At 39.1% G+C, this 14,244-nt stretch overlaps 1 protein-coding gene across 1 annotated transcript in view; it reads left to right on the top strand.

The window, feature by feature from the left end:
* NELL2 (neural EGFL like 2) overlaps positions 1 to 14,244 on the top strand; it is a 147,260-nt gene that overhangs the window by 14,105 nt on the left and 118,911 nt on the right. The window contains exon 3 of the mRNA XM_083815095.1: positions 8,787 to 8,937. Coding sequence (XP_083671221.1) covers positions 8,787 to 8,937 — 151 coding nt within the window. The remainder of the gene's footprint in view (positions 1 to 8,786; positions 8,938 to 14,244) is intronic.

Genomic DNA, 14,244 nt, shown 5'->3' with positions numbered 1-14,244 from the left:
CCTCAGACATGGACCCTACATATTTCTGGAAGAGTGCACCTGACTTGCAGCTGTGCTACTTTGCCTTATAGCAAATTGCTTGGACTTGTAACCTGGGTGAAAATTCCTTTTTTTTTTCTTTTTTTTTTTTTTTTTCCAAAGGGAGGGTGAGAGACATCTAATTGTACTAGCATTGTGATCTGGTAAATTAAGCCCGAGATCAAAAGAGAACTTTGATATGTTGTCCTGCTGCTCAAATGGATTTTTGTAGTGGTGTAAATTTAGCCACTGGATCTCTCTGCATTTATTTCATTGTGTTGAAAGGATCTGCTAACCAAGCAAAGGTGCTGTGGTTGTCTGCATTGTGCTACTGGCACACAGAGACTCACTGCCATTGAAACATTTCCCTGGTTATTATCAATGTGGGGAATCATCCTTGCAGGTGCACTGTTAATGTGACAACTTCACAGAAGCAGTTGGATTTTGCTCGTGTAGTAGGTGGCTGGGTGGAAGGAAAGATCCACCTTCCCCATTCCGTGCAGTGTGATCCGGTTGTGTATGTGTGTGCCATGAAGAAATGTTTCATAGCCCAAATCCCAAGATTATGTCAGGGGTTTGGCCATGTTTGAAAGAGCTTGATTGTACTTCAGCGGGTAGCACCTGAACAACTGTTTTGTGTATGCACAAGGAGGCTGTTTTAGCAGGGGAAGTCAGTCAGGCTGTGGGAAGGTAAACTCAGCATTACAGAAAGATTCAGCTTCATTTGACTTTCCTTGTCTTCCGTGTCTGGAAGTGGCTAGTACGTAAGTTCAGAGGCTTAATTCCAAGTATAATCACTCTCAAACTAACATTGAATAATCTCTTCTACGAAATGGTCCTGGACAGAAGCTGATTTTTGGTGGTATTATTGTTAATTTACAATGAATGCATGATATATTGCAGCCATAGTTTGCCCCAGACAGTCTTGTATTTGCAAACTCTTTCCTAAAGAGTCATCCAAGTCAGTGCCTGGAGCTAGCAAGAATGATTGAGGGCTTTTGCCAGCCAGTTGTCCCATTCTATCATATCTGGTGGAGGGTTTTCTCCTATATGAAATATGTTCTGTTTTCATTGCATTTTGCAAATGCATTTGTATTTGTATTTTGTATATTGTATTTGTTGATTTTTATTGTTCTTTAGCTTAAAAAAAACAAAACCAAAACCAAACAAGCTTAACAAACCAAGCAAAAATTGCCTTGGGACTTTGACCATGGAGAACAAAACATTACAAACAAAGCTCTTTGAATGAAATCATGATTACTTATGTAAATGCACAAACAACTCCCAATTACACAAGCTCTGTAATGGTTTGGTTATTTCAGATCAGAAACATTGCAGCTGCATTCAGGCATACATGCCCAGACTCTCAGTACTTTTTTCCGCATCTTCTCCTGCAGTGGATTTATGTTCTCAGTTGTGCTGAAAGGGCTTTAAATACACAAGTATGTAGCTTGTAGGTGGGTCAGAGTTTTGACCAGAAGTAATGTGTTTAATATTTTTTGAGGCTATCAGTATGAACAGTGAGTATAATTGGGAGAAAAACAAGTGTGCTCAGAAACAGGCCCTTCTAAGTCTCTTATGTCACTCCATCGTGACTTGTGGGACTTTGCATATGTAACATAGGTCTGCTTGTGTGAAGCTGGAGGAAAGCCCTTGCTGGGTGGCTCACCAAAACTGTGGCTGACGTTCAGAATAGAAACAACTGCAAAGCAAAGGCAGTGGAAACCTCTCCAAATGCTGCAAGAACAAACTGTGACTTTTCTCCCCTTGTTTTTATTTGAAGTAATGATTTGGCTTCAAGTGAGTTTTTGTGTCAATTGTTTAGTTTAAGTGCATTTTTTGCTCCTCTGTTTCTCCTTCCCATCCATTGCAGTTCTTCCTACCTCTATCTGTGTTTAGCCATCTCTGTAATGGAGACGAGAAGGAAGACACATAGATGGTGATCAACTGTGGTGGTGCCTTAACTGCACAGGCAGATGCAGTCTGTGTGGTATCCCAAAATCATTCCCTGAAAGATCCCTGATCATTCAGCCTGGGATATTTACTGGAGTCCTTGCTCCCTCCCGGTTCATGAGTTTTTGTGCTGTTGAGAGTAGGTAGCACCAAGTTTATAGGGAGCACCAAGGTGCTTAAAGGTCTCTATATATTTACCTGGTTGGATCCTGACATACAATTAGACCGTAGTCATAGTGTTCACCCAGACCTGACAATCTGGCAGTGCCATGCACCTCCTTTGGGAATGGCCCCAGTGGGAGTCTTACGGGGTCAGCGCTCACCCCCTGTCTTTTAGTCTTTCAAAGCTGGGACAGGACTGCAGCACCTCCTCCCAAACTCCCGCAGAGCTCCTCCCTAGGGCTTGGCAGAAACCAAATCAGGTTCATGTGGTTTTGGAAGACTGCAGCTGCGCCTGTTTTGCTATTCTCTCTGAAATGCTTGGGAACCTATCAGGAGGCAGGAATGAACAAGCTTGTAGGAAAATTGTGTTGTTCTTAAGGGTCTTTTCCAATGTAAATGACTCTATGACTCTATGAAAGGTAGCTCAAAATGTTTTATCAGTTCAAATAAAGAATCAGGTATGTATTAAAAAAACAAAACAAAACAAAAAAAAACCCACAAAACTAACCCAATCAACATTCCCACTGAAGTATCTAAACCATAATATCGTATTGTGGGGTTTTGGTCTAATAAACATTGCTTTACTTCTTTCTATCTTCAGTTTTCATTACAGTCATTGTTACAGGAATGCAGCTCATGAATTTGAATGCCCTGTGCTCCACTTAAAACCTGCTGTACCCTTTCAACCTTGTAAAGATTCTGCTTTGGGACCAGCTTCACATTCTGCCTCGTTTTCTGAGAGTAACTTAGTCTGCATCGGTTACTTAAATAAAGAACTGTGTAAGGTAAACAATCTGAGATATTGTTGCCCTTTGTAGACTTTGTGAAATCCCTAGTTAAGTGAAAGATTAGCCCAAAAATGTAATAAGGAGAAGTGACACAATGTGAATTTATGCTTGTGACACTGATCCGAACTAGTGTAGGAAAATGAAACAAAATTGAGCTAGCTTTATTATATTTTGATAGTGTTTTTAGCCTTCAGCACTTCTCCATTTTCTCACAAACCACTAGAATTAAATTTGGGTAGTTCAGCAAACCTACAGTCAGATGCAGAATTGATTTATAGATGCAGCTATTAAAAGCTGATTATGTGCACATGAAGCAAACTGTGGAGCTCCATTAATTAGAAAGCCTCCTTCAAAGGCTCTTCTGCAGGAGTTTGTTTTATAATTCAGTTCATCCTGTATGTTTAGTTTTAGATGCACTTCAGAAACTGAAGAGCCCACCCTATGCTAAGACAAGTTATCCATTCCATTTAATAACTGTTTGTTTTTAATGTGGGCTGGAAAACGTCTGTAATGGATGGCTGGTCCTAAACCATATTTGAATGTAGACTTTTTACTATGCAATCTGTTACACTGCTGGAGGTCTGTGTGGAAGTCTTTCTGCTTACCTCCAGTAACTTGTTCCTGGTTGCTTCCAATACCTCTTTTAGGTAGTAGAGGGAAGTTGGTTAGTTATAGCTGGATCAGTTGCCCAGTCTGGTTCCCCATGCATTTGCATGAATGCAGTTGTCACCACAAGGGCGAAGAGAAGTAATTAAAGGCTTCCACCTCTTTCTGCTGTGTCAGTTTAGACTGGTGGTAGTGCCTTTAGGCTATGGAGTGAGTACTGTTGAAAGTTAGACTTAGTGTCTTGGATATACTGTAGTAATTAACATAGGATGGTTTGGTTTGTAAGGGACCTTGAAGATGATCTAATTCCACCCCCCCCGCCATGGGCAGGCACACCTCCCACCAGACCAGGTTGCCCAAAGCCCCATCCAGCCTGGCCTTGAACGCTTCCAGGGATGGGGCAGTCATCTCGTGAGCATGACTGAAATGACAGTGTATAAGCTTAACACCTCCAGGAGTGAATGGCTCCAGTGTTTGCAAAAGCTGTGAGTACAGATTGTCTGTGAGAGGGAAAATGTGTCCTCCTAGATGAGACTGCTGTTGCAAATGCTGAGCAGAGGCAGTCACTAAGCTTCTTTGATTGGCAGAGTTCCTTCAGGTCCTGTGGTCAGTGGTTTCCTTCACTGAGCATTCAGACTGCTTTGCAATGCTAGATCTTACAGGATTTGTTTTTCTGTGCCTGTGGCCAGCTGATCACCTCACAACTAGCTGTCCCAGATGAAGACCGACCACCTCCTACTGCTTGTCTGCATCCTTCCTAGGACTGTAAACTCTCCTCAATTACTGTGTGCAAACTTAGCCGAATTAGCTCTAATTAATTCTCAGGTGATCAGTTCTGCTGACTTTGTAAATCATTATTATTGCCTACCGTGGTATGTGCATGTTGCATATTAATTCTCCCTTCCCCCAGCCTTCTTCCCCAGTTTATTGCGTTGTTTTCAGTAGTTTTGCTAAATCACGTCTCACATCAGCTCTACATGTTACCGAATGAGCATTATTATTCCATCTAAAGGCATTTTCATGCTATAACCTTTAAATTTACCAATGAATTCAATGTGTTATGCTTTGAGATTGGATTTTTGTTTCTTTCATTTCACTCACTCTTCTAGAAATTAAAAATAGAGTGTTAATGCTATGGATTTGTGAGTTGTTGTGGTGTAGTCAAACCAAACATATGCAATATTCTAGGAATGCAAAAATGATACAAAAGTAACATGGCTAGAGACAAATTTCTCATTCAAACTAATAGTTTTCGCCATTTTTTTTTTGCAGTCTAATATCAAAAGATTTAGGATGTTGGTTTTGTGTATTAAAAGTGCTCACAGTATGAGGTTTTTATGTAACTCTTGAGAAACCACAAACTATTAACCGAGATATACCAGTTTGATTTTCCAAGCTATTATGGAAGAAGTCCAGTTCCAGTAAAGTATTTTCCTTCAGTCTTAAAATGATTTCCAGAAGCCAAATGTCAAGAACAATCCTGAATCAGTATTTATTGAGCACAGCTGGTGATCTATCAAGCAACTACTGCTAGTGTTCAAAGGTAATTGGAATGAGGGATTTGCACTGTTGTGTTAGTGTAAAAAGATGGATCAAGGACCTTTCACTGGTCTTTTTTTTAAGAAATCCACCTGGTGCTTGCACTGAGCGAAGGGTGCTGTACTTCATCAGAGTAGGAATAATTCAAAAAGCTGTGTAGCTCTTTGGTACAGTAAGTATGAACTATTTGCAATACCAAGACTGAATGGCCATGTGTTTTGGCAATTTAATACTGTATCAGGTAATGTGGCAATAATCTTAATACATAGGCTTTCAGCATGATCTAATCAAGTCCAGATGCTTTTATTTTTTTATATTTTTTTATTTTTTTGAGAAGGTAGTCTAAGGTCACGATGAAAGTATAGTGTGCCCAGATATTGTTTTATAGAAATAAAAGAATGGAAAATTCTTGTCCAGCCTAATGATAGGGTAATGATTCACAGGGGTGACATGAGTAGGCATCAAAAAAGATTCCTCTCTTGCCTGTGTAGAGGCAGCTCTGCTTTTCCCATGTCTGTCTCAGCGTAGTAATGAGGGGCGGGGAGGCTGTGGACTGCTCCACGTGGCTGCTAGGGTTTGTTTCCTTGCTATATCACAGGCTGTCTGTAGCAAAGTGTTTGCATTCCCAGTAATTCCAATTAGAATAAATTGTGTGTGTGGGAGGGAGATAATCATTTATGTGTGAATGGAACTGGCCTTGTGTAATGGTACCTCTATTATACATATACTTTCTTTCATCTGTTGCTACTGAGAATATAATTTGGATTTGGTGGAAATTAATATTTCTTTCTAATTTAAAGGTTATGGATTTTATTTTTGTTAAACAAGCATAGTCCTGTGGACCACTTCCAGCATACAGCATTCAAGACTTGCACTGGTAGGGTGTGATAGAAGTCAAAACTAGGAATGATGCATATGGATAAACCAGAGTGTAACTGGGGCGGAGAGGCACCTTAGCATCTTCTAGTATTCAGAACTGCACAGGGAAAATCCAGATTCTGCTATTTCACGCAGTTCTGATGTGACTTTGTCTTGACTTTTTTCCTCTAGCCTTCTTCCTCTTCCCTCCTCTTCCTTTGTCCCTGTCTTCCCATCAAACTCATATACCTCCTACTGCAATGGAAAACCATAAACGTTGTGTGTCCAACTCCAATACACAAGCATGGAAACTGATTGTATCTAATCAGTACTGTATTGTCTCTATAGATTCCTGTGTGCTGACTTTCTAAATCTGAGTACGACTTATATGACCTGACACAAAAGCTGCTGAATGAAGGCCCTGTGCAGCTTCTTCACTGTCACGTGCATATGGCTGGGTACTTTATCAGCTCTAACTGATAGGGAGGTGATGATGTAGAAATCATCTTCATAACCCTTTTCCTCCACCCTTCCCGTTCCTCTTAGTAATGCTTGCAATGTTGTAGGTGAAGGGGAATCAGCCTGAATTAATGTGGCTGAAAAAATACTGGGTTTTCATGGGGTATACTCTATAGGCTTGGTTTCAGTCATCTTCTGAAATTGAGCAAAATATCTCCAGCAAGGAACTTTAAAAGAAATATGAGGCTGTTAGAGGGACAAGAGCATTGTTACAGTGCAGTAAGAGTGATTAAGATGTAAGCAAGAAGGTTTCACACATTCCAGTGGTCCCAGCTTTGGGTTTTGTTCTGCCGCTGTTATTTACTTTAAATTGCACTGCTCATCCTGACAGAGACTTCTGAGACTACAAGCCCTTCAGGCAGGTGAGCTCTGCTCCTCAGGGCAGAGCCTCTTGCTTATGCGCACAAACACATAAATATAGTTTTATTATACCTGGTCACATCTTCTGTCATTAGTCAAAATGAGATTATTCTAGTTCGAGTGTAAACATGTAACATGTTTGTGGGCCCCAAACCAGACTGTGTAAATGCTCTAATGATAATGAACCTGCAAAAGAAAAGGATATTGTCTGAGCTTTTGAAGATGAGAAACCCAGATCCCCCGGTTGCCAACTTGGATAGAGGATGTGCTTTATACCGAAGAATTTGGCTCTGTAGGCTTCTATGTGGGTTTAATATTTTCATTTTCATGTATTCTTCTGTATCTTGATAGGAAAGCTGCTGATAAGAGCTGCAGTGCACGAGGAGCTTGTGATCGTGATTAGAGAATATGTTCGTTCTGTGTCCTTCCTCTGCTCTGCCTGCTGGGAATAGATTGTTTATATTGCTGGAAATAGTTAATGCAGTTAAACTATCTTCCAGCATGCAAACCTATGTCATTCCACTCTGTTAGTGTCCCTTGGCTAAAAATGAATGCTTTGATGTAATTCTATTTGAGTTGCTTTATGATTTATTAAGAGTTCCATTAAAATACCATGGATGTCTGCTTCAGTGAGAGAGTTATGCAATCCGCAGTAGAAAAGATAGGAAGTTTCAAAGATCTTTTTTTTTTTTTTTTTTTAATTCCCCTTTGTGAAGAAAAATGAGTCAAATTCAGCTCACTGTACAGGAGTCTGGTTAGGACTTTTGGGTCGTGCAGATTGTTATATTTCTTAAACACATTAAAATATTTTTGTTTCACAAAGCACATTAAAATGTTTGCTGTTAATACACAGTAGTATTTTTGTAGTTACCCCTTGCAATGTAAACCACTTTCTTGGAACAGCAGTGTAAACTGGAGCTCATCTTCAGTGCTGCCAACAGAAAATCAGCATTTCTGCTGCAGTTAGCTCTTCTGCTGTTTCTGTCCCTGAATTAGTGCCCCTGACTTAGAGCAGGATGTTTAAATTGTAATGACAAGAAGCTTGTGAATTGATTTAGTTTTTGCACAGTTGATTACACACTCTAATGAATTGATTTTATGCATTAAAAACATATATTAAGGGTTTTTTTCCTAGTATAATATATTATGAAAAACCTTGGGAATTGTTTTTCTAGCATTTTAACATCTTATTTTGTAAATTATCTCTCCAGGGGGCTTAAGGTTGAGCCTTTTTATTTTCTATGTGTGTGTTCGCATAGAATTATGTGAATTCAACAGAAGCATTGCTTCAGTCTTCAGATCATGTGTGGGCTTTTAAAAGAAAATCTTTTTTGTGTATGTGCAATTACTCTAACAACTGTTCTTGACATCCTGTACAAGAAGCAGCAGCAACGTGCTGCACAACTGGAGTATATAATGATTAATTAGAAAGACTATATTTTGAAAAATGGTGAGGTTTTAAGTTCATTTGTAACTATTACTTAAAACTGAGTAGATTGTCCCTAATGAGAAACTTTTTTTTTTAAATTAAAAAAATAATACTTGTGCATAGCTATTAAGCATAACATTTTTGTAGAAGTCATAAAAAAGAAGCTCAGGTCACGCTTCACAGATTAGCCTCATATCCAGTGTTATCTGTATGTGCTTGTTTCCTAATGAGTCCATATTTTGGATGAGATATTAAGGTACCATCTGGCCATCCATACAGAGAGTAAATGTCATGACCCTCACTTAAAAAAAACAAACAAACAAACAAAATGAATCCCCCCACCCAGAACAGAATGAGTGTCCTAGAAAACGTGTTTCTTTTGTTGCAATGGCTCTCACTTCATGTAACAGTGTTTTAAACACTTTTATCCCCGTTTTTGCCTCTCTGTTCATTGTGCTACTCAGATGTAGTTCGTTATTTTGTAAACTCTTTGATTTGAATTTGTAAAGTAAAGTAATATTTTATACTGAGTGTTTTTCTGCATTTTCTTTTAGATACTTCAAGAACTGTAAAGGCGTCTCCAGAAACAGCTGAAATCTTTTTTCAGAAGTTGAGAAATAAATATGAATTCACAATCCTGGTGACCTTAAAACAAGCCCATTTAAATTCAGGGGTTATTCTCTCTATTCATCATTTAGATCACAGGTAAGTACCACTACCTGTATGCCATCTAATTAAAGTATATGTATTCATGCAGTCAAAAATTGAACATAAATTATGGCAATACTGTTGTGTAACAGGTCATCTGCAAATATATATGTGGTGTATGGGTAGGCATATTGTGAGGATGCGTAAAATTTCACAAGTCCAAATCTGTCAAGGGATAGTGAAGCAGCTGTCACTCTTCAAATGTCTCTTGCCACTAAGGGCATGAAAAGCCATTTCTCTCTTGCTGGTCACAGCTGAGCATCTGGTCCTTACAGTTGGTGTGAAGCTGTCACATCTGTAGAGCCACACTGATTTGCAAAACCTGGCCTTATACATTTGCTTCTTCACCAGTTAGTTTTTAACACTGTGGGCAGTTAAAAAAAAATAGAGAAAAAGATCCTCCAGTTATTGGCTTACACCTACAACGAATGGCAGAGCACTTAACTCAGAACGCTGTCAGCCTTAAATAACTAAAGTAAATGACACTGAGCATTTGAGGATTGTTTCTTTGAGAGGATAACAACTGCTAGAGGAATAAGATATTCTTTATATTTCTGAGTAATGGCTAATAAAAATAACCTCCCTATGATTCTGTGACAGAGTAAAAAGGAGTTTTAAAATGTGTGCTTTCTAAGCAGTCATCAGTACCAACAACAGACATCTGCTTTAGGTTCAGAGTTCTTATTTTTTTTTCCTGTGTATAATCCCACTAATTCTTTCTTGTCAGTCTCACTGCAATGTACAAAAAAATAAGGTAAAGATGGAGGTTCAAGCAAAGCAAAATACCTGTTGCTTTTACAAAAGTGTGCAAGTTTTCATTATCAGGTGTGGCATCAATTATTTTGTGCTGGAAGGTGGTCCAGTTGTATTTTATTTCCCAGAGGCCCCACTTTCTGCAATTCACCTGTTTAAAAAAAGAGGGGGAGGGAGAGTGGAAGAAATAAAAAGGAAAATATTCCTAAGGGTCATTATGCCAAGCTTATAAAAGCATCTTTACCATTGCAAGGGGGTGTTTGAATGCCTCTTGCATGACGTTTTTTGAAGTTATATCAAAGCGCCAAATGGCTTCTCTGTTGTTACCTATGTCTCATCTGCAAGAGTGAGCAATGGGCAGAACTGGGCAGCTGTGAATATTGAGTTTCTAATTCAGATTGTACCACCATAGGTGGAAATCATCCCAGATGGACAAGTTTATTCTGGCACAAATGAGGAAACCAGTCTGCAGGGCCAGCTGTGCCCTAACTAAGCTTGTTTCTACATTTGTAGGAAGTGCGTGGGCTGGTTGTGCTGCTGATAGGACCAACACAACTAGAGTTGAAATTTCAAAATGAGAGATGAAACTTTTATGTGTCAAAACACCTGCAGAGGTGGGAAAAGATTTCGCCAATGTGAAACTCTAGATGAGTTTGGAAAAGCGAGTAACAATTGTCCTTCTGAGAGAAGGCAAGAGACTTTTAGCTGTGACTGGTACTCGGTGTTGTTGATAAGTTATGGACTCAGATTGCCACCCAGAAAATGCATGCTGCTGCAAGGAAAATTCTTGCCTTTTATTTGTTGTAGTTTATGGGCCCCAAACTGGTGACTGATGGCTCTGTGTGCCTGGACAGGGATAAAAGACAGTGCACGTGTTCCATCACTCAGATTTCTTTCTATGATATCAACAAAAGGGGACTTCTCTTCTGCCATCCTTCTTCTGTAGTGTGCTCCAGGACTAGTAAGAAATTGCTTCTGGTGTTAAACCAGATCTCAAGTGCAACAAGGGAAAGTTTCAGTTCACAGTGTACTGGATGAGTGCTTTTTGGTCTGTGTTCTGGGACAGACAAAGGCCAGTCCTCAGTGACTGCAGGCAAGCTGCCCTGCTCCTGCTAAAGGAGCTGCAGAGGTGAGCAAAGAGAAGTGAAACTCTCAGAGTTTGGGAAAGAGAATAACTATGACCTGTCGGAAAGGAAGCAATGATTGCTATAAAACCTTTCCTGCCCTCAGGAATGGCATGAAGAAAGAGAAGATTGAAAAAATGTGTAGTGTATAACTGAGCCAAACTTGACGTTCGCTTGGAGGGTGGCCAATTGGGAGAAAACTGTGCTACTTCACGAACACAAAGATTGTGATAGTTAGGTACAAAAAAATGTGTGATGAACTTTTATCAAGGGGTTGAAGAAGAATTTGAGGTATTGTTTGGGAAAATTAGTCCTTTAAGTGAGTAAGAGTGGACAAATAGACCCACCACTGGTCTTATGGGAATAAGAACACATTAAATTGCTTCTATCCATCCATAGCAAAGAAAAGGTTAAAGCTGTGCTGACATGTAGGTCATATGGCCACAAAATATAATGCTTCTTATGTGATTTGCATCTTGTTCAAACATGTCATCTACTTATACCCATATAAAATATGGTTATAAAAGGCTAACAAGCAGGACTCTGGAAATCTAATTATTTTATACTGTATCTATTATAATAATAATACGTATTATTATTTATAATTTTTATTTTATAAAAAATTTATATTTTATATATTTTTTATATTATTTTATTTATATTTTATATAAATATACATATTTTTAGGGATGGGTGATTAGATCTTTTTATGATATATTGACAACAAACTTTTTCATGAAATTTCTCTCAAACCTTCAATACTTTCCGGTTTTGTTGTTACATTTCTGTCTTCTTCTGTTTATTTGCATCTCAGGACTTCAAATGTCTAAGTGCAATGAAGGGCAAAAAGTTTGCATTTTTCAAGGTTTCTGGCTGAAATAAGGTTTGCACTATGTGTGTAGATATTTTAACTGCGTATGCATTGCTGGGCATTTTTGAGGCCCTTTTGCTCTTAACCATGCAAACGTTTAGTACCCTGATTCTGATGTTGTTACATCATCATGAAAAGTGATGATATTAGTTCATGTCTTGCTGAAAAAAATCTCTTGTCACCACTGTAGCCAGTGTGCCTTCTCTATCTTGTTGCATCTTAAGTGATACCTAGTGCTTGTATACAGAATGTCTACAGGGATGTATGCTTTATGTTTGTTTTTGGGGTCTCCTTGCAAGCCTTTGGATAAAAGCCTTTTAGATTATTTAGGCCAGTAGAATCACTCATCAGGTCAACTTTGTGTGAAGTAGATAAATAAAAAATCTATATGTGAATATTTCATCACTTTCTTTGGGAGAATATTAGGTAATCTAGTGAAAAAGAAACTTGAATTTCTTTTAAAAAATGCTAGGCCTAATCTGACCCTATTGCAATCAGGGAAAACCTTTGCATCCAGCAGATGTAATATTAGTCTCAACGAGAGTATGACCAGAAAGAACTTGTGGCTATTAAATCAGATGTGCCCTTAAGCTTTTAATAAACACTTTCCAATCTGGTCTGTATCCTACATCTATAGGATGTACAGAATATGTATTGTCTGTGTGTCATAATAGTGTTTGCTTCATTTAATTGTACTGACCTGGGGGTTGGCTTAGTTTGGTGTCAATAATACTGGAATTAGGCTAGCATCTCTGAGTCTCCTGAAGTATCTCTTATGGCTTTCATTTTATTTTATGATGAATGACAATGAAGATAGGAGAATGTAAGAGTTGAAAGAAACCACTTATATGCTTTACATTAGCTAACTGCTTCTTCAGTGCCAGATTTCCATCTCGCATATTGCCCATATCTGACCAGGGACTTGTCTGTAACAATCCTTTAATTTTTAGACAAGTTCTTCTGAGCTCTTTCTGTCACAACAGTCACTGTAGTTGCAAGGAGAAGTAGCAACACAAAACTGCTGCTCCACGCCATTGCACCAGCTTTAGCCTTGTGTAGTTCCTCTAAAGTCAGAAAAAGTTTTACTGATATTGAACTGCTGCGTTTTGGGACAGTCATATCTGGCTATGTTCTTAATTTACAAGAGTCAGTGCTAGCTCTTGCTTTTCTGCCACGAGGGAATGGTGGTGAGAAAGGTTGGAGGCAACAATAACTGGTGGATATAATCAGTTATCACACAAGTAGGTCTTCTTACATTTTATTTTGCACAGGTTTCGTAACACCTAATAGTTCTAATTTCTAGGGTAAAAGAAAATCAAAATATTTGCTTGAAACTTGGAAAAAAAGTATGTTCATTTAATATTCAGTGGCTTGGGAAATATTTTACATGCTTTTGAAAACAGAGTAAAAACTCATCGTCTGTTTGCATGGGCCTAGGCGCTTCAGTGCACATATGGTAATTTACAGTAATTGAGGACAAATTACAGTTGCAAATTAAAGTTACTTTTTAGATTCCATAATTTTCTTTAAAGTAACATGCCTGAGATAGTTTACCTGATTCAGTCTGTATTGCCTAGCTTTCTGGGTGTTTTGGTTGCTTTTTGCTGGTTCCCTTTTGAAGAACATAAAAAATGAGTGCTTCCACTGAATTACGGTCACGCAGCTACTTAAGGCTTTGAGTCTCAAGAAGTGGATAGGATCACCCTCCTGAAGCTTTCCCTCTAACTTCATGTGGTGAATGCTGCCCCTGGGGTATCAGATAGATGCAGAATTTCTCTATATAAATCTGAGGCTTGGGTGTTTGGTTGAGGCCAGACTGTTGCTGTCACCAGAAAAAGTAGTTCTCTAAAGGATTTTCTACAGATACAGTCATCTTGTTCTACTCCATTAAGTGGCCTTTTTTTTTTTCTTTTCCTAGTTGAATATCAAAGCTGTCTTTCTCCTTTTGTTATCATTATGCTCTCTCTAATATTTAATGCATTCAAATCTTTCTAAACTGGTCTCAGAGTGAAAGAATCTGAAATTTTATCTTAACTATTCGTTTTTAATTTCCTCACATTCTTCTTCAGAAATAGCTTTTTTTTTTTTTTTCTCCCACTGTTCACAGCAAGTGAAGAGTTCTGTTGGTGGTATTTTTTGGGTGCAGCTCAGAAATGATAGTTTCAAGAGAATTTGTATGGTGTTAGTGAATCCAAATGTGGTGGTTTTACCCAGCTGGGCAGCTGAGATCCACCATAACCATTCTCTCACTCAAAGGGAAAGGGGGGAGAAAATATGATGAAAAGGGCTCCTCCAAGGGCTGCAGCATGGTGATCCGCTCCGCCGTGGGACCCATGGGCTGCAGGGGGACAGCCTGCTCCACCAGGGGCCTCTCCACAGGCCGCAGGGGAACTGCTGCTGCGTGCCTGGAGCACCTCCTGCCCTCCTGCTGCACTGACCTGGAGGGCTGCAGGGCTGGTTCTGACCCCTTTCTCTCCCAGCTGCTGTTGTGCAGCAGTTTTTGTTTTCTCCCTTTCTTAAATCTGCTCTCACAGAGGCACAAACAACATCGCTTAT

Source organism: Anser anser (genome assembly GCF_964211835.1).
Source record: "Anser anser genome assembly, chromosome: 1".
NCBI classification, from domain to species: domain Eukaryota; kingdom Metazoa; phylum Chordata; class Aves; order Anseriformes; family Anatidae; genus Anser; species Anser anser.
Note: the sequence above shows the minus strand (reverse complement) of the source record. Positions and strands in the feature narration are given on the sequence as shown.